This window comes from Clinocottus analis, unplaced genomic scaffold, assembly GCF_023055335.1.
Source record: "Clinocottus analis isolate CAN_PGR_092001 unplaced genomic scaffold, fCliAna1.0.p SCAF_6, whole genome shotgun sequence".
NCBI classification, from domain to species: Eukaryota; Metazoa; Chordata; class Actinopteri; order Perciformes; family Cottidae; genus Clinocottus; species Clinocottus analis.
Genome location: NW_027176218.1, coordinates 14220148 through 14241614, shown reverse-complemented (window position 1 = coordinate 14241614; position 21467 = coordinate 14220148). Strand labels below are relative to the sequence as shown.

General features: G+C 41.4%; 1 protein-coding gene across 1 annotated transcript; it reads left to right on the top strand.

The window, feature by feature from the left end:
* The first annotated feature begins 242 nt into the window (after positions 1 to 242).
* On the top strand, positions 243 to 19942 carry pamr1b (peptidase domain containing associated with muscle regeneration 1b). Its single transcript, XM_068603906.1, has 14 exons — positions 243 to 404; positions 7076 to 7252; positions 8223 to 8348; positions 8888 to 9002; positions 10923 to 11140; positions 11805 to 11912; positions 14246 to 14416; positions 14594 to 14785; positions 14977 to 15855; positions 15942 to 16118; positions 16850 to 16916; positions 17101 to 17330; positions 18483 to 18841; positions 18919 to 19942. Exons 1-14 carry the CDS (start codon positions 251 to 253, stop codon positions 19498 to 19500), a joined length of 3555 nt encoding a protein of 1184 aa, XP_068460007.1. The 5' UTR covers positions 243 to 250; the 3' UTR covers positions 19501 to 19942.
* The last annotated feature ends 1525 nt before the right edge of the window (positions 19943 to 21467 follow it).

Genomic DNA, 21467 nt, shown 5'->3' with positions numbered 1-21467 from the left:
ACGTCGTCCTCTTTAGCGGGGCGAGGGGAGTTTTTGGGAGACCTGCAAGTGGAACTCCTTGCGAGGCTGGGCTGTAACTTGAAGCCATAGAGGAGAGAGAGAGAGAGAGAGAGAGAAAGAAAGAGAGAGAGAGAGAGAGAGAGAGAGAGAGAGAGAGAGAGAGAGAGGGAGAGGGGGAGGGAAGGACCGATGGCCAAGAGAAGGTGATGTCAGCTGAGTTCAGAAAGTAAACAGAGTTCCAGACTGCAGCATGCTGTCTGCGGGACGGGGACTGCAGCTGGGGCAAACCCACAGGGGCGACCACACAATCCCCTGGACCTCCACCTTCATCTCATGGAAGCAGGGCTGGTTCCTCTTCATCTCTCTCTTCATCGTCTTACCTCAAGGGACAGCCTGGCCCTACGGTAAGAGACTGGCAGACTGTGGCTTCATTGCTGCTCTTTCTCTCCCTCTCTCTATGTTTGGCACAGCCTCTCGGTTTATGTTCTTTGTTCTCAGAAAGCCGGCATCAGCAACTCTCTCCATCCCCTTTTCCCTTCTATCCTGTTAGAGCACAACAGCGCTGAGCAAGGCTTGTAAAAGTAGAGCCACAAAGAGACAGTGATGTAAAGACGCTGCAAAGAAAAACAGCACTGACATGTTTGTGCAATCTTTGACTTAACAACTCATGTTCTGAAAAATACAGAGTAAGGCATTCCTGTGAGGGTTTGTTTATTGTCCTATTAAAAGGGGCGTCGTGATCTTCCTTTCCGCTCATTGCAGTTGTCCTCTGTGTGAAATTAAAGTCAAATTGTTTTTTTTTCTGCTCTAAAGTAAAAGAAGCAGTTGCATGTGGCACACATTCCTTAAGGTAAAGGGAGGCGGTCACAGTCCTAATAGGGGTGCTGAATCTTGGCACGCGTTCCCTTTTGTGTCAGAGCATCTCTTTAAAGGCTGAAGGGTGCTCTCCCTGAGATTGAGATTCGTCTCTGCTTGTTTACACTGGGTGACCACTCCAAATGCTGAAGACATGAGTCACATTTAGGTCAAACACACTGGCTATGGTAATGTTTATACCATACACCGTCTCCAAGACTCCCAATTAAACCTCTGTTGATTCTCGCGCGGTTACCAGGCTGTAAAATAATCTTCAATTTGTAGTGTTGGTGAATGTGGCAACGGGCTGGGCAGAGCTCAGCTGCCTTAAGCTGCACTGACTAAGAGAGTTAGTCAATGCACTCTGGGATATTTACCCACTTTTGTTGTTGTCAGCTGAGTCACTCTTAGCATGGCTTGTTTCATAATCGTGCATCATCAGCTGATAATAGATGTTTTTCTGGTGAGCAATCGAAAATTGTTTATTTTTCTCAGAGTAGAGCAGGGGTGTTTACGTACAAAATCTTGACATGTCTGTTTTTGTTTACATGTGTGTTTTGGATGCATTTTTTTCTATGGAAGGCTTCCTGTTTCAGATGCTCCAGCCACCTGGATCCTGAGATGACACTCTCCATATAGTGTGTGTCGCTAAAGTCCCCTGGGAAGTTGAAAGCTACTGGGTTGTTGTAAGAAACAAAGGTCAAGGCCAGCACATGTAAAAACACATATTACATTGGAGAAAGCGAATTCCTGGCACAGAAGATAGTTACAAGAATCCAAACACATCCTCTGAATGAGCATTTGGAAAATTAGAACGTCAGATCAGACTCAAGAGTTCATTCCAAGTTGAGGAGCTAAATGCTGAAAAGTGCAAATATCAGACGACCGTTTCGTGCCTGTTCATACCATTTCACCATAGTGGCTGAAGGATATTTCAACGAGGATATTTTATTGGGTTTGTGGTTTCCTGGCGAAGGGTAGTTTATTTAAAGCAAATTTCCAGGATGACCACTGGGACCAGCGCTGGGGATCAGGCTACATTCAGATACGCATCGCTCCCCCGGGAGTTTCCCTGTTCCATGATAGCAAAATCACTCCAACCTCAAAATACCAGACAGCTGCTGTGGGCAGTGTGCAAAAGGAATTATACACCGACACATGCATGGGTATGTGCACGAGCAGCTGCTGTAAAAACAACTGTTTTTCCATGATACGTCAGCATAAAATAAGCACCATTTTGTCAGGAGGAAACTATTTATTCAGTAGATATATACTGTAACCTGTCATTTTCTTCACAGAAAACCTTTTCTGACATAAGTTCCTATTTAATTTCAGTAAGTATGACTTAATGTTGTGGCTAGGGTTATGCAAAGCAGCATGATCAAATGAAACTGACACTGTCTGCATTGCTAGATGCCACGAGAGACATCTTTCTTTTTTTTGGTTAAATATGGCTTGTCACTATCTTGCTGAGACTTGAATGAGACGATTGATACCACTTCTCTGACTCTCAGCGAATAAAAATGTTGAACTGTTATATAACTTCGTCAAAACCTGCAGAACAGAGATGCTACATGTCCACTGTAGGTAACATGGCCACAGCATTGTGCTGCGCTTGATAAACATGTTGAACCCATCTTCTCTCTGGGCGCCGCTAAAATTGTCTCCACATTTTGCTCCTCAGCTTTGTTTGAAGTTGAACATAGCTGAGCTATGGTGGAGGTGTAAGACAGGACTGATAGGATGCAGTCACAGAGAAGTGAGAAAGAATATCACCAACTAGACAACCACTGGTTTGAAGGCCAAAGAAGGCAGTGTGCCATGCTGCATTTCCTAAAACAGTTTACATCAGAATATAACTGGAGTTATTCGACACTCCGGGTGCAGCACTTGGCTGTAAATGTAAACTGGAGCCTAAAGTTGATGCTGATGCAAAATAACAGAACATACTGACCTTGGGTTTTATTTAGTACAGAGGATGTTGCTTCCAGGAAATGTTGGCACAGTTTCAGAGCTGATGCAGGCGTGCGAGACACTTGTAAGGTGAATTCAGCCCCTGCAGCACACTGTGAGTTTATCAATATGATTTTCCAGGGGTCGTGGAACAGTTATGGGTGAGTTATCTGTGACCGTTACATTTTGGACAGAATACATTTCTACAGTTAGAAGAAGAAGAAAAAAGATGCAAAACAGAACAATAAGGGTTTCGCTTTATAGTTAGATCTTGGCAGAAGTCGGAGTTTGCCGTCCAAAGTCTCGTGTGAATTTCTGTGACCACATCTCGTCTGCCCCCAGTAATTATGACATCAGTCTCTGGATCCACATCAAAGGTGTGCAGCTGATGCGTGCTGGCTAACAACCTGGGTCTGCACAGCTTCTCATTGGGTGAGAGCACTGTGTGACACTCACACAGAGGTCTCCACCAGGCGTCAGGGTGTCTGTTATGATGCCACTATTTTCATTTCTCTGCTTTCTTGACATGTTGAAGAGCTCAACATCTGGAATGGAAAAAAAAAAGCAGAGACCAGAAAAGTCCAACAAGACACGAACAATCGGGCATGCTTTGCTTCAGATCAGAGAAGGGAACAAAAACCTTTGTGATCTGCTCTTAAATTGTGTTTGGCTTGGGGCCAGTGCCCTCTCACACAAAATACTAGTTATGTGTGCTTTGGGGAAATACTTAGACGCTATTACATATAACAGAAGACATATCTGACACAGTTGGATGGAAAGGGTGCTTGACAGGCACAACACTCCTTTGTAGGAGGGATTTCTTACTTGTTACGGTACCTGTCAGACAACTGTCAACACTTCCATTGTGATTGAATACACATTAGCCAGAAGCACACAACACTACAACAGTCTTGGGTTGAATCACAGGTCTTAGGAACATAATGATGAATGAAGTGTCATTTGTATGTTTATACCATTTTTTTTCCCACCCGTTTGTAAAAACACATTGGTCCAAAAAACGATTTCCAATTATATTGTCGTGCTTTTGTTAAGCTTAAGGCCAGCTCATGCATGTTCCAATGCTTGCACAAACACCGCTCACTTGCAGGCTCACTCCTGTAAGCATGCAATACACACCTGTTCAGACCTTCCCTGCTGTAAAAACCCATATTAAATTGCTACTGTCCAGTCTGTTGTTACCCGCAGGTGTTGACCTAGAAGCCTCACAGATGTGTTTTTACAAGGCAGTGAGCTTATAGCTGAAGTGAATGAATCCAAATTACAGCGGCACAAGCTGCAGTTATGTACAAATTATCTTCCCTGTAATCAATCAGCAAACATGTATTAAGGAGAGGAGATAGCCTCCCAGAAAAGTTGAGGCATTCTGAGAAACCTAAATGACATAAATGGAAGTCAGAAAACTGAATACATTCAGAGGATAAACACTGAATACACTGCTGCCTGTTCATTTACCTCGGGAGTATTACAGTTTGCGGAAGTCTGTAAACTAATCTTATCATAAATGCATGCTATTTCATGTCACTGTCTAAGCTAAGAAAGAATATGAAGAACCAACAAAAGTTAACACATACATATCTGTTTTTTTTCTGTATACCAGGGTCTTCTAAATGAGTGTACTTAGGGCAGTTACAAACACAGGATGTCATTTATCTATCTAAGGACAAGACACACAGCGGTGATCCATGTAATGACATTACCGGACCAGGTCATAAAGTTTTTCCTAGTTCATGTCCTATAAATCAGCTTTCACAGTCTCTCTGGCCAGAGTCCTTTACAAACCTCAGTAAGGAAGCAGCAAAGCTGTCCCTTAAGGAGAGGAGCTGGTGTCAGCGCCTCTCACGTCCCATGTGGCAAACAGCACACATTTTGTATCACTGTTTCATCCAGCTCCGTAGTTTACTGCAAGGTAGCTGACTAAAAAGTCAAATTGGCCAGTCGATAATGGCTTAAGTTAAATCAATCCTCTCTTTGACTAGTCCCAACCTCCGTTTTTATGTTATCTGGGTCAACATGCAATCAGACAAACAGTCGTAGTTGTTAAGACGGTTGATGCGGGCAACTGCATTTTATTGTGATTGAAAGCAGACCAGAGTCTGGATGGACTCCTGGTCTCCACTGAACAAAGTCAAGCTACTGTAGTCAACCAATTAGGAGCTTCAACTTAATTTGTTTTTCTACAAATCATGTAGTTTTGTTTAGCTTTTTAGGTGAACTGCCAAATACAGGGGAACGCCACCGAATGAGGGGGAGGGGGAATACTTCTTCATGTGTAAAAAAAATGTTGTACAAAGTCTTTTGTGGCTCCAGACGGAGCTGCACGGAATTTGATTATTTGCTTTAAAGAATTTCTCATAAGGAAAATTAAGATTACAAATTAAAAAAAGAAGAAAAAAAAAAAGAAATCTGGTGCAGTTAAGTAGAAGTGAGTTAACCGGACCTAACAGAGTCGCTAATGGCAGAATACACACACACACATCTCTGACTGAACTGTTGGAGCTCAAATTGTCAGGATTTAATGAAGGCAGCAGTTTGCATGAATTCAAAATGATATCTTGATTTTGATCTTATTTTTTAGATACCAACCTGAGTCTGACAATGTTACAGGATCCCAATGCTAATCAAGAGAAAGACTTTTTTAGTTTTCTAAATAAATGTTAGCGAACAATATTGAGGAAAACATAACGTAAGACTCTGGTAAAGACAGGTTTTTACTTCGTGTGCCTTTGTCATACTTGTACCTGACTCACAGTATACGGTGCTTTTCTTGTCTGAACAGACATCTGACTTAACACGCAGACCATGCCCATACCATGGAGGTTTGTGGTTCTCACACTTGGTCAAAAGAAATCCACATAAATAACAATGCCAACAGAAACTTTGAGCTTCTCCTTTTGTGTCTCGGGGAAGCAAACCGAGCTAAACAAAACCGAGACAATGCAAAAATGTCAGCTTTGATTATTAAAACAAAGCTTCGGGGTTAAAATTTAAATCCATTTTTACCACAATAAAACTGGCTGTTTCTTGGACTGGTGCGTTCGGGCGCCATGGTCCAAAAACATTTAAGTGACATTGAATTATAGTCCTGAGATCTAGTGCACGTCGTTAGACCCCATGTTGTCGCTGGCTTGCTGGACATTTGAGCTTTAAGGTTATTTCACAGATCTATTGAGCGCACGTTATCGAAACATAAATGACCTACGCCAGGAACTGACAGGGATCATAAAATAACTATGAAGCACACACTCTGTCCTGAAAATGAACTCCCATTAAAGTTGAACTAGTGGCATTGCACAACCTCCTCTCTGTTTGATTAATGTCACTGAGTTTGACAGATCTCACTGTGTCTGCTAGGAGAAATAGCTGAGGAGGATGAGCCAGATTGTAGTTGGACTGAGATACTATTTATGATATCATTAATGTGGAAGGGCAGCAGGGACGACTCACAGCTTTCCAAGACATCTACGCTTCTCCTCTCTAGTTGACCGTCTGCAAACTCTGACGAAGAGATTTATCCTTCCTGGTTTTTGCTTTTGTGTGTTTGTGTTTTAGTTTCTTTGTTTCACAAAAGCAAATAGCCCTCATGTGCAGAACAAAGCAGTGTGCTTCTGTGTTTAGATGGGGTGTCAGGGATGAGTAAATGGTGGGATGGTTGAGGGCAGAGAAGTTATTATGATCGCATACGTACAAAACGCTGCACCAACGTTTTGCCAAGTTTAAAGTGCAGCTTCAGTTAGTACTCTGTCCACATTCTACCGCAAGAGAATTTCCACTTGTCTGTTTCAGCTTTTAAAGCCACTGTTACATAACTGTTCAGACTCAAAAGTCCTTGACTCACTGGTTTCCAGTCCAATTAAACATTCCATTTACTGGGTCAAACTTTACAAAAAGGAAGCGCTTTCTGATTGTTGATTTGATTCTGTTTTCTGTGACAGTGACATGTTGCAGTGTAATGTAGTCTGAGAACACACAGGGGAGGAAGACTCCAGGGAGACTTGCCACCATATGGCAGTGGAAATAACCACCAAGCCAGTGCAGAGCAGCAGCTCACATAAACACTGCTACTCACCAGAATCCTTCCACTGCTGCTCACGCCTCTGCCGACCATAACCCCTGTCTGCTCACGAGGCCAATCATTACATCTGTCAGATTTTCTCCATGATTGACTCATCTTCCTCTCTCTGTTAGCACATGTATATATGATGCTCGCCTGTTTGAGTTGACGACCCTGACGTATTGTCTTCTTTAGATTACAGGTATTTGCACAACCACTGCCCGGGTCCAGAGTGGAACGTTATGTGTAGAGGCTGCTGCGAGTACGATGTGATCCGCTGTAAATGCCCCTTACAGGGGACGCCGGTGGGCTATGCAGTGCCCTGCTGTCGCAACGCCATCAATGAGTGCGACCCCTGCATCATCCATCCAGGTAAAACCGCTTCAAATGTTCATATTTGAATAAGTGCTACAATTTACCTTCAACATAACAACAAGTTGGCCTTCTCCTTGTGAAGTCTACATCTGCTGATCTAATCTTTAACTAATATCTGCAGCGTAAACTGTGCAAGACCAAGTGAAGTCGGTCAACTGCACAGCTGTTTGCACCGCAGCATTACAAACAGTACGACAGGAAGAAGGAACATATTTGTGTCTGATCTAATTTTTTTACAGGCCAACTTCACATTCGCTCCTTCTTTTGCCTTTCTGGTAGAATCCTCTTGAATGAGTGCAGAAGTAAATGATTATACTTTGATTTAATTTTGATTTGTGAATGAAATGGGGGGGAAATGTGTGTTGTACTCATCGTCTGTGTAAGAAATACAGGTGTGCATGTATGTGAGAACATAAATACTTACAGATGTCTGCATGTGCTGTAGCTCTTACATTGAAACTCTTGCATTCCCGATGCTATCTTCCTACCTGCCATCCATCTGCCTGTAAAAGGATGTTGTGTTTTCTTCACAGCTTGAATGTACGCATGGTTTTCTTTCTGGAGGAAGAAAACAGCTGCTCAGATTATAATGGTTACCTGTAAATCCCATTCTACACTTAAACTCAAAAAATGAGTCATGCCCCAGTAAACATTCCCCTCAATGGACAGAACATTAGGGAGTTTTCTCCACATTTCTAAAAAGGAAGCACAAATTTGTCTGTGTGTTCTTTTGTAGTGAAAGATGAGCGTAATTAGTTAAACAGAGTTGATTAAAAGGAAACATAACAGCCGTCTGATGAAGGTTGGTGACATGGTTGAAGCCATGTGGAAAAAATTGCGTTCCCAATTCTAACAAAAAATAACAACCCTTTGAAAGACTTGATTTAAATTGTTTGCATCCTTTGTATTCTGGCCTGACTCTTTAATTCCTGTTCTGTGATTTTGTTTCGGGCTCTCTTCCTTTTAGGTTGCAGTATATTTGAGAACTGTAAGCGATGTAACAATGGGACATGGGGCCCCAGAGATGACTTCTTCATTACTGGAAAATACTGTGCTGAGTGCCGTCCTGGCTGGTCTGGTGGAGATTGCATGAGTGAGTCTCTTCATTCTCCCAAATAGCAGTACTTAAAGGGTTTTGCTATCAAACTTTGTTTTAAGTATTCTTTCCTTCCCTGATTTTTTTATGCTCATCTGGGACAACTATGCCAGTTTGGAAGGCCGCCATATGCCCAGGAGATTTTTCCATAAGATGAATGACAAAGTCAAATCGGGAATCCCATAAAACTATTTAATATGTAACATTTGGATACTGACTACATCTTTCTCAATGCACAACTATTCTGCCAGGGGGGAACAACAAACATACATTTAATTAAAACCAGAACCTGGATAGGCTGCTGAGCGCCTTGTTGCCCCTGTGCGTATTGTGTTTATGTTTCTTTATTTTGTTGAGCGCCACACTTGGCTTTCACAGTGGCTTTGGAAACTGAAATGTAATTGTTTTTGGTTTAAATTGTAACCAGAGCCGCTGCATATAGCCATTCAAAATATAATTAAGCTGTGATTCACAGCCCCTGAAATTCAAAGAACACCAACTTTTCCAAATATAATTGTTTCCCATGTGTCTTTCAGAGTGTGGGGGAGTAATCCATAAACGACAGGGCCACTTGGTGCTCGAAAGCTACCCCAACAATGCTCGATGTGAGTGGACCATCCAGGTGGACCGTCCCTTCACTATTGAGCTCAGGTGAGACTGCGCCCGCTCTGCTTCTATAGTTGGAGTTCACTGGTCCTCATTTACCTCATCAGTTGAGTTACATCGGGAAGGTTCGTAACAATATTCACTGATGAGAGTTATTTTGTTTTCACCTATCACAAAGCATGATGGGTAAAACCACAGGTTTGATTGTTTGTGTTCTGCATAAAAAGATACAATTTCCAACGAGACTTGGTGCCTACAGCCATGCTAATGGAGCTGTGCTTTATGCTAACTTTAGCATGTCAACATGCTCACAATGACAATACTAACATGTTGATGTTCAGAAAGCATGATGTTTACCATGTTCACAAACATAGAGTTAGCATAACATTAGCACTAAACAGCTGAAGCTAATGGGATTGTAACCAGTGTTTAGTCCTTGGCTAAAAATTACTTTAAAAGATTCAACATTATTCTGAATACTTTGCTGTCAACAGTTTTCATTGGAACTACTTTCAAATGAATCAAACCACGGAAAAGGTTTGATAACTAATATATTAAGTGAACAAATTATAGTTGATATAATGACCTCAGGTTATACTGTATGTGCCTGTAGGAAGCTGAAAAATATTACAAACTTTTGTTTCAGTTTCATTTAGTATTAATTTAAACATAATTTTAGGGATCTTCAGTGACCATCTATAATAGTTAATAATGGCTGATCTGCTTTAGTTAAATTTCCACTCAGTTCAGCTTCTACATGAATGGAAAGTATTACAGCAAAATTTGGAAATCACAACATCTGCTTTTTTTTAGGAAAGTTATTGCTCTTCAGTCATGTAATAACTTTCTATTTCTGTCATTCTATCCATTACACATACAGCGTTGTTGTACAGGCCAGCTTTTGGGCAGGGTGTTAGAAGAACTAAAGCTTCATCCAATTATATTCAGTGTAGTAATCAGACATTTAGAGTTGATATATATGTCATATTTCCTTTGTGACATAAACAAACGCCTGAATGAAACAGAGCTCCTGTGCTTGGAAATAGACTAATGGGAAGTTAGATGTTTGGGCCTGAGTGACTGGAGAATAAGGCTTTTTCTGTATTTCTTTAACTACTGTGGCTCGCAGTACACTCGCATCACAGGAAACATATCTGAATTACTGCTGGCATTATTGTTGAGAGTTGCTGCAGGCTAACATTTAGCATTACTTTATATCATATTAGTCTAAGCTTCTCTGACCAAATGGTCTCTAATAAAGGGTAATATTGGGGGATTTGGGAGCATGCCAATGTATCGTGTAAAATATGCAGTCATTCGTGTCCGTTCCAATATTAGACCAAGGAGATTACATCTGGAATCACAGAGAAGAAGAAAAGAGAGGCCTTTGTGTTTTTTTGTTGGCAGTCCTCTCACACACGGACAGCAACTGAATCAAATATCTCAATATTTGAAAGTTTATGTAAATTGTTCCTATACAGCTGTTATACTCACTTAGATTCACATTGCATCAGGCCTCAAAGCCACTCTTTCTGCATGTCCTGGCTGTGTTATCGCACACAAATAAACTGTTCATATTTACACAATGCCTAGAACCTTCATGCCAATAATCACCAGTACTACCCTCCAATGCCACAACTAATGATAAGCATCTGATTTTGTTTTCGTGATCTTGCTGCCAAGTGTCAATAATTATTGTTCTTTATCTCAAATATTTACTCTGAGCTCATATAATGTTGTTACAAATTTGTGTATAATATGCGTATATGTTGAATTTATCTTACATCTCTCATTTGAATCTTTAACTGCTGTGGTATCTGGTTAAAATTAGACTTATTTCACACACCAGTAATAACGGTAAGCTTCACAAAAGTGGAGAAAATCTCCTGTTATGTAATATTAGTTTCATATGACTGTTCATTAGGCTGAAGATTTTTTTTTGTATTTTTATTCTCTTACTGACAGGTTCATGATGATGAGTCTGGAGTTTCACCAATCTTGTCGTTACGACTTCGTGGAGGTCCGAGATGGTGACAGTGTTGACTCGCGCGTTATCGCTCGATTCTGTGGGAGCAACAGGCCGGCCCCAGTTCACAGCTCTGGTCAAAGTCTGCACATACTCTTTGTGTCTGATGGTTACAAGAATTTTGATGGATTCTTTGCCACTTTCCAGGAGACCTCAGGTAGGTCAAATACCACTCTAATTGTTCTAACAAAAATGCTGCTACTACTGTTTGTATTCATGCACTACTAATTTATTTCTATACTTTTGAGGACATGATATATTTCAACCCCCCCAATCAAAAGGATAATTTTAACCTTACACCCAAAAATCTAATCCAATAACAAAGATCAACAGTCAGCCCTTGCTTCATAGAAAATACATAAAAGGTCACTTGTAAAGTCAGGCTCAATGAACAGAGGGGCTCTTTTGAAGAATGGGCCACAACAAATGCCAACAAGAAGAAATTTTAAAAAAGCCTTTCTTAGTGCATGACTCATACCTAAACATGTTCAGCAAAAGCCTTTGACAGGGTGTTGAGCCTGCTAACGGCCCAATGAGAAACCCAAAATGTCATTACTTTCCAGAAACGTCCTCATTCTTAAGGTATCTCACGCTCATAGACACACTCATAAGTTACCAGCAGCCAAGCCAGTCAAAGTAAACAGAGGCATTATGTGTATGGAAAGTAAAGATGACATGTAAATACCATCTTTGAATATGAATTCCTCAATGTGCTTGATGTGGGCAGACATTATTTTTTGGCATACATATTTTCTCACCATACACAGAGTATAAATGCAACATTTCTTCTTCTAACCTAATGTTACACCTAATGTTTACAGCATGCAGCTCTTCTCCTTGCCTACATGATGGGACTTGTGTCCTGGAAAGTTCTCACACTTACCACTGTGCCTGTCTGGCTGGCTACACAGGCAAGAGGTGTGAAAATGGTGAGTTTGTAACATAACTGAAGCCTCTATAGTGGTGCAAAAAATGCCTGTTCTAATCACACGGAAGAAAAGTAAACAGGACTTGAACTTCCCATCTCCACAGGAATTTAAAGTAATGTGTATCTCTACTGTATAAGCACTTTTGAAATCTCAGTCACTTTTGTTATTTTCATTTGAAATCAGACACAGTTAGTTAGAATAAACTTGTTTTTGTGCTGTTGTTGTTGCTCAGAGGCAGTCGGTGATTCACTGTCAGAAGGGAGAGGTCTGTGGTTTGGACTAGGTTCAAGCCAGCTGCTTTCCACTGTCTGTGCAGTCCCAGCTGTAGCGTGGGTCAGAGAGCAGGTCAACAGTTGGGCTGCAAATCCAAATGACCGTCTAATAAAAATGTTTGCAGCATTGAACTAACTAATGCAGGAAGTTATACTTCTGTGAAGAGATAGATACGGTCTGTTTCAAAGAAACTGGAAAACATTGAAGGGGAAAATGCATTTATATGCAATATATGATGAATCAAGAATGAGGAAAAGAGATTTATTTTTTGTTAAGGTCAGCAACCATTTTGGTTTCCTGCACTATATAGCACCTTAAATCTGTATATATATCAATATTTACAATATACCAGCACTCAACTCTGAGCTACTCAACTCTGTCATGTGGGGTACTGCTCAAACAGGGTGTGGTTGACCTAAAAGGTCTTGTATTTATGAGTGTCTGGACCCTCACTTGGGTTTTTATATCCAATACACCTCCCTTAAGATCCCACAAAAACAGACCCCTTGAAGCTCACTCACTTTTTTCTTGTGGTGTCATTTTCAGGGTTAAGTATGAGTCTATAAAACCAATGGTGAAACAATTCTTCTTCTATCACACAAGGCAGCTTTTCCATTGGAGGACACCCCCATAAAAAAGGCAGGAGTTTCAACTACACTGTGTGCATTCATTTGTATTCCCATAAGGGATCCTCAGCTGTTAACTTTAATGTTTGACATTTTGTGGGTGAAATGTAGTCTACATTTCTGCCTGGAGTCACATAGAGAAATGTTATATGAACCTGACATCAGCTTAATTTTATGTCTCCAATAATCAAACTGTCAACTGTTGTGAGCCTCATATAAAACTAATTGTGTATGAGAGAGCCTTAACACCTAACAGTAGAAACTCAACATATTCTTGAGTTTATTCTGTTTTGCAGTGCAGTGTTCAACATCTTTTCCAAGGCATTAACCAAAAGAATGATAATTTACTTACAGTATGAGTCTTTATTATGTTAGCAATCCAGCCCAATGACTCATCTCATTATGTCTGTGGACAAAATCTGACAAGAAAGATGGATCATTTATGCACAGTAAAAAGATGCCCACAGCGCCGCAGTATCCTTCAACGTTTAAAAAAAAAAAACAGATTCAAAAGAGGTCAACTACAGTTTGCTGTTCAACTTTTGGTTGGCAAAATCGGTAAACAACTCCGTGCCAGATGATTGGGAGGGTTCCTTAATTTAAAGCTACCAAGCCACGGACAGAGCATTTCTTGGATCTGACCCAACTAAAAAATGAACACAGAAAACCTCTCGAGGGTTTGTGCACACAGAAATGCAACCTCAGTGTTGACATGTGTGTTTGGGATTTTGTGAACTCAGTTGTTGGTGGGCGGTCCTATACCACAGAATTTGTGTGCACATATGTAGTTTGCCTTTAAGATGTAAATTGATACTGTATTCCCAAAATGTATAACACAAAATACTGAAGTAATTACACAATATTTTCCCCATTTGCGACATGGATTCTTTTTTTCCCATGTCTTCACATAACTGAGTTACACCCAGTATTCCATCACCACATTAACACTCTCTACTGCCCCACTGTGTAAAATCCACTTTCATAACCCTGGAAAATTAAACAGTTTCACAAAAGCTATTTATTCCATTTCTTTTCTCATTTACAAGCCCTGTCTGTAAGTTTTGATGTGAACTTCACCACGACGAGTGAAATTACTTATTGATGAGCCTCTAAGGTAGCAGGATATGCTTTTAAAATTCTGGGCATTTGTAAATTAAGAGTCTTAGAGCTGAGATTTTGGTCTGTGACCTGCCCTGCAAGTGAAGAACTGAAGGTCTATTTGTGAGGTATGTTTTAAGAGGGAGGATAAAAATACTGATGTTTTGAGGAATGCTTGAGATGCTTCATAAATCCCAGATTTTCCTAAATGTGCGGAATGTGGAAACACACATGGCCATTATAGCTGATTCTGATCTGGCTTTCAGTTAAAAAAAACAATAAAATAAGACGACATATGTTTATGAATAAAATGTGCATTCCTGTATTTCCCTTCAGTTGTTGGATGCCGCAGGCCTCCTGTGCCCACCCATGGATTCACAGAGGGTTTGTTTCATCACTCTGGAGCACGCATAACTTTCCGTTGTGACCCTAACTTTGAGCTGCAGGGTTTCCACACTGCCACCTGTCTGAGTGATGGCACCTGGAGTGTGCCTGCCCCAGACTGTGGTAAGAGAATGATGTGAATATGGATTTTTTTTCTGCTGTACAATTCAAAATTGAGATCTGGGAAAGTCATATGTGTGTCATTTGCTTGCTCTGGATGTCATGCATACTACCCTCGAGGTGGTGAAAAGAGGAATAGTTGCAGCCACGAAAAGCCTGATTTTCCTTTCCTGTCTCTAGTGCCAGTGGAAATAGTCTGCACTCTACCACCCAAGCCAACACATGGGGATCACTTCTTGGTTTATGGACCGAATGATGTCCTCATTGCTCTACAGTACCTGTGCAACCAGCCCTATGAGCTCAGTGGGAACTCCCAGAGAGCCTGCCTCCCTAACAACACCTGGAGTGGGACTCCTCCTCTTTGCAACCAAGGTCAGACAAAGTGTCTCAAATAACAGAGATTAGAATAGATGAGTCAGTTCAAATATTGCAAAGTACCTGTAGCTCATTTCGCTGTTTTTATAAGGTCATCAGAACATGAGTCAGTGTCTAGAGCCATTCAGCACGATAAACCAACTGCTGAAAATAAAGTAACACTTTTTCTTCATGCTCTGTATCTACAGTGAATAATACCCTCACTGAAGAAGAAGAAAAGGAGGAAAAAAAGAAAGAAAAAGGCAACGAAACAGATGGTGACAAATATATCAGCGAAACGAAAGAGAAAGGTCAAGAAAGCACAACTGGTGAAAAAGAAAGCGTTGGAGGGAGAGATATAAACACTGGGCACGACAATACAACAGCAGTCAACAGAGAAGATAAATATACGGGTACTAATCCAGAGAAAACTGTGTCTGAGGGAGGGAATGAAGGAGCGCTAGAGGAAAGGAATACTGGATCAGAGAAACCCACTGGAAGCAGCAAAGATAAAGTGGATAGTGAAAGCCCAGACAACAGCCTGAATACAGTTGAAATGAAAGAACCTGAGGTTGGGAAGCCACCTGAGAAAAAAGAAGGTAGTCCAGACACAAACTTGGAGACAGTACATACAGATATCACAGAAATAATTGTGATAAAAGACAAAGGACAAGAAGAGAAGGAAAGAAAAGAAGAGCAGGTGAATGGAAAAAGAGATTCGGACAAAGCCGGCCCGAATGATACCAAGATGAGAACGCTCATCATAGCTGAGGGTGACAACACAGTGGAGATATTTGAACTGGAAAAGACAAAGAACAACACCGTTGTACGTAATACAAAGGATCCACAGAAGAAAAATAATACTATAGGTTCTCCAGAACCGGGGAGGAAAATCCTTCCGACTCGAGTCAACATTACGCAGTACACCATGTACAGAGGGGGCAGTGAGGAAAATGGAAAAACAAAAGAAAAAACAACAATTAAAGAGAAGCAGAAGGAGAAGGATTCTGCTGAGAAAACAAATGAGGAGTTAGAAAGGGAGAGCGGGGACAAAGAGAAAGAGAAAGAGGTCAACCAGAGCTTCACCGGTGAGAGACTCACTGAAAATAAAATCGAAATGAATATCATCTGCTCCTTGTTGGTCTTCACCCTTCTGTCTGCTCCCCCCCTGCAGAGAAAAGATGCCCACTTCTCTCTCGCCTCTACCATGGCTACAACCAGCTGGTGCCTGGACAGGAGCCTGAAACAGTGGAGTTCTTCTGTAACCACTCATATGTTATCAGTGGTAATGCCCGACGTACCTGCCAGCCAAATGGGACGTGGAGTGGCAAACAACCCCTCTGTGTAAGAGGTACTGTCTTCTGTTCGGTCACTGCCTTTCTACTGGTGACATTTTGGCAGGCAACACACACCACTTCCTCATAAAGTGTACAACCTACCATCAAAAGGTTGTACACATTCAATACATCAGACTGGTAGATACAGCCCAATGGTTTTTAGTAAAGAGTTGTAAAATGCAACAACAGCATAAAAAGTGGTCGAAGTGATTACTTTCCTCAAGAATTAAGGAGCGAAGGAAAAAAACCACAGCAAGTGATTCTATTGAAGGATATACAGCAGCCAAAGGATGTTTTTCTTTTTAACAAAGTTTTACAGTTTTGGAAATATTCGTTTTCTCTTAGTTAGTGATACCAGATTGGCAGCACTCTCAACAGATCAGTTTACATGCAACGTTAGCTTAACAATAAGGGCACAACAGCTAGTCTGGCTCAAAGCATGTTTTAGTTTTTTGCCTACGGATTTTGTTTGGATTAAACAAATTGTAGACACATTTCTATAATCTTTTCATTTACCTCTTGCCAAGATGCCAGATATGTGTATTTCCCAAAATATTGAACTTTCTCTCCAACCCTTATTATAGCCATTACTTAGAACTTCTAAAACCCTCAGCCTGTGCCATATTAGACAGTGATACCAATTGTGACATGGCACTCCCGACAGTCCCCACAGTCCAGCCCTGAATGTTAAAAAACAGCTGACATTAATATCTGTGCATGCTCATAATGATGTGTTTATTTGCAGCATGCCGGGAGCCCAAAGTGTCAGAGCTGGTTCGACACAGAGTTCTGCCACCTCAGGCCCCATTCAGGTATGTTTATCAATGCATCACGTTATCTATGGACAGATGTTCTGTGTATCATTTTGCTATTTAGTGACCCGAAGAATTCAAAGCAATGACACACAGTAGATTTTGGTCTGCACTCGCATCCAAAAGCATTCACTCCACTAAAAGAGTACGTCTACATACCCGTGGCCCTTTCATCTTCCCTCAGAAAGACACCAGTGCACAAACTCTACTCTTCTGGACTGGGCCGACTGTTCCAGTCTGCAGGCCCCACCAGAGGCCCTCCTGTGCTTTCCCAGTTGCCCCAGGGCTTTCACCACCTTTACTCGCAGATAGAGTACGAGTGTGCCTCTTCTTTCTACCACCACTCTGGCAGTTCTCGCCGCACTTGCTTGAAGACTGGGAAATGGAGCGGACGCCATGTGTCCTGTTCGCCAGGTGAGGGCAGCAAAGAACTACCAATAACCAACACACTCCCACAAAGCACACACATTTTAATACAGTGATTAATGCCCACATATCAGCAATAATATGGGGGTATATAGTGATGATGTAGTCACTCTGACAGACATTTGTCTTAATTCTCTTAAAATATTACCCCCGCCTATAAATGCTGGCATTAAACAATTCATTGTCGGCATCTTTGCCCATCTCTTAGGCACCGCTGTCAGCTGTGGTCCTCTCCCTTCTGTTCACTGTAACTTCTCGAAGTTACTAAAAAAAAAAAGCCAGTCGCTGACATTTACAGCTGTGAGATAGATGCAGCGAGAGTTTTAAAGATCACCATCTTTTTCAGATTGTAATTAAATGGATAAAATACATAAACAACAGTCTCCACTTTCTTCATCATCAGCAACAACAATTGTATATGTATAAGCATACATTATGCAGAAGATGGGACAGCTTTGCTGCAGAGTAGAACCAATCCCACCATACCTTCCCATCAATATTATAACGTTGCTAAGGAGACTTCATCCACACAGAGTGGTCGATTTGAACCTTTTGCCTCCCGACTCAATCGCTTTAAAATAGCTCTTAATATTCTTCAGAGTGGAAGGAAAACACATTGAGCCGGACAATTTAATCACCGTTTGTAGCAAACACTAAACTGTCTGCTCTTCTCCTAATATCAAACTGGAAAGGTGTTGGTCCTTGAGCTACCACATGTTAACAAGCCCTGGAGGTAGATTTATTTTTTGGTATCAAAACGAGTCAATTGTTGACTCAAATGCATATTAGAAACATATTGTAAAGGGTAAGTTAAACATCAATCTATTGAGACGTTTTTTTAAGATTCACTTCTTCTTTCAAGAGTTAGGCTCTCTCGTATTTCCCAAGATTGTGTCACTTTTCTTTTAGTTACTCCTTCTATGCCACTGCTTTGCATTTTGGCACACATTCTTAAAGACAGCAAGCTTATGTGCACAGACAAGATAAAAGGCTCCATAAAGGAAATACAAATCAAAGACACTAAGTGTTGACACTGTCTCAGTGTGAGTCAAATTTTTTCCTGTACTCCTTTTCCCGCCCCGTCTCTGCATTGTGGTCTTTCCTCTCTGTCCTCTCATCCTGTCACCTCCTCTTTGGCAGTGTGTGGGAAGCATCCAACCTTTGACCCAGAGAGGCCAGTAGAGGCTCACTGGCCTTGGCTGGCAGCCATCTACCGCCGCTTCTCCAACGGAGCTGGGACCAAGGTGACCAAGGCAGACAGCCAGGCAGGGTCCCTGAAGGGGGACGCTGAAGCAGGAACTGGCAGCCACGACCAGGCTACTGATTGGCAGCTCGTGTGCAGTGGGGCTCTGGTGAACCAAAAGAGAGTGGTTGTTGCAGCCCACTGTGTGACAGAGCTGGGGAAGGTGTATCCTCTAGATGCATCCAAGATCAAGGTGGTGGTAGGGAAGCTGTACCGTGACGACCACAGGGAAAGCAAATATCTTCAACACCTGAGGGTAAGTGATGACAGATCTTGTCTTTTAATGATACCCTTAAACCAAACTTGCAGTAAGTCCATGTCTTTCTCCTTTAGGTGGCCTCCATTGTTGTTCATCCAAACTACGATCCTCTTATTCTCGACTCTGACATGGCTGTGGTCAAGTTACTGGACAAAGCAAGGATCGGGGAGAAGGTCCTGCCCCTCTGCCTATCGGAGCGCCATGGAGAAGAAGTGACATCAGGGCAAGGGCTTGTGACAGGCTGGTCTCCACTGCCTGATTCAAGTTTAGGGACTGATGAGAAGGCGAGGGTTGGGCTTGTTCACCTTGCGGATGTAGTTCCCTGCGAGCGGCAGTATGCTCGCAATGGTGTGCCAGTCAGCGTCACAGACAATATGCTCTGCGCCAGCCACAAGCCTGACTATGAACCCTCTAACATATGTCCCTCTGACACAGGGGGAATCCTTGTCCTCCCCGCCCTCTCCGAGAACCAAGCCAGCAGCAACCAGAAGCCCTCTCTCAGCTTTAGGCAGGTGCAGGGGGAGAGCAAAGGGCAGTGGACACTCATGGGACTGGTAAGCTTCGGCTACGACCAAGGGGAGTGTAATCCTGACCTTTACACAGTCTACACACGTGTAGGCAACTTCAAAGACTGGATCGAGAGCAATATGAAATGAAGATGCTACTGTCTGACTCACCTTGTTCTTTTCATGCTTCTAAAATATCTAAACAACTTCATATCTTACAATCCTCTTTCCCTTATTTTCAGTTTTTTCAGTCGATTCATCCCTCCTATAACTGTTATGTTTCTTTCTTGCACTCGGGCATTGTCTTATTCAATGCAGAAGCACTGGACAACACAGGAGAACACAGTGCTCAAGCTGAAGGGGGTGCTAACACATTATATGTGCCTGGCATCAACCTTAACCGCTCATCAGAAAGCTTCAGCGTTCAGGTCCGTCACTTTGAGGTTTCTGACTTGAATGTGACCAGAAAAACATTTCATGCCGCTGTCAGTATTGTACTTATTGGTATGTATATAAGTTGTAATGTACTGAATTATTCTATCAATTCATATGACCCAAGAGCTGTACATATTGTATCTAAAGACAATGACGTTTTTAATTAAATATAATGTGGGTGTGGTAAGGTGTGCTCAGTGTGATCATTTTTTCTTCATCGTGTTAATCTCAATATGAATGCATGAACAGACATATTCTACCGTTTACAATGTCATTACATTGGTATGAAAGACAAGAAACACCTTACATTTGCTCTATGAAGCACACAGATGGCTTGTGCTATGAGGCAAATTAATCCAGGTCAGAGAAGCACCATTTTCACATCCATAAACGGAGCATGTTATTCACAGATCAATTATCTTTTCTGTGCTCAAATTAAATCAATTACTTCCATTCTGATCCTCCTCCATTATTCAGAAGTGAATCTGCATGGACAGAGGAGCTGCAGCTTATATCTCCTTCCAAAAGAGATGTCCAGGAGCATCAATACAGAAGACGATCACTGGATGTCGATTGATTTGTTCTTAATTTGGGGATTTCCAAATAATTAAATAATAAAATGCAACTTAAAATTTAAATGTTGTGCTGCACGAGTAACTAAGGTTACAAAACATTACATTACATTTCATTAGCTGACGCTTTTATCCAAAGCGACTTACAATAAGTGCATTCAACCATGAGAACAAACTCAGAACAACACGACTCAGAAAACAACAATTTCTTTAATAAAGTCAAAGTACAAAATGCTATCAATAAGAGATATGTTAAACCATTTTTAATACAAACTATATCCATGACAGGTCAAATCAGGCAATTAGAGTTTACAAAAACTCAATACAATGAAGCAGGAGGAAACAATTAACTCCACACATACAAACATACTGGAACTGTAAAAAATTAAATTGAGACCAATATTAATGAAGCAAAATCTCAGATTTGGGAGTATTTTGATTACCTTTCAACATGTCTATGGCGAATCGGCTCATGTATAACTTATATACTTATGTATCATATCTCTTCAGTATAAACTATATGGTGAAAGTGCTGACAGAGCTAACAAGTTTACCTAAGGCAAAACCAGGGCGGGCACTACTTTCCCGCTAAAACCACAGGCGGCCAATGTTAACAAAGCCAGAAGATCAGACGACATCACACACAGTTACTCCATTACAGATTTACATTGCAAATAGTTTACTGCTATATTTATGCTCAGAGGTTTTTTTTTATTCTTTCTTTCCAGATCTGTTGCTGAGTCTTCAAGCCTCAGACAGGATGCATAAAAGGTGAGGAACCTTCAGAATGCTGAGCATCTGAGGCTGCACGTTAGCTTATAATGAAGAACAGAAATCTGAAATCTAATTAAAAACTCGCTCATGAAGTTCTTCAAGTTTGATGAGTAAAGTCTGAATGTGAGCCATTGTGCTTCAGGATTGCTCTTCAATTACAGAATTGGCAGGTCGATCCCATTATATTATCCGAGTTGATGTGTCCTTTGGCAATACGCTCAACCCTACAGGGCGGGAGCAACCTGTTCCTGTGGTGTGTGACTGTGTGGATTAATGCGTATTGTGAAAGCGCTTTGATTTTATTCTTTACCACTACATTAATGTTTGTTCTTTTAT

What these genes read in the sequence shown, in the direction of transcription:
- pamr1b (XM_068603906.1), top strand. Translation starts at nt 251, where the DNA reads ATGCTGTCTGCGGGACGGGGACTGCAGCTGGGGCAAACCCACAGGGGC. An exon ending in AGGCAAGAGGTGTGAAAATG is followed by an intron (nt 11,913 to 14,245) that starts GTGAGTTTGTAA and finishes ATTTCCCTTCAG; the next exon opens with TTGTTGGATGCCGCAGGCCT. An exon ending in CCATGTGTCCTGTTCGCCAG is followed by an intron (nt 17,331 to 18,482) that starts GTGAGGGCAGCA and finishes CCTCTTTGGCAG; the next exon opens with TGTGTGGGAAGCATCCAACC.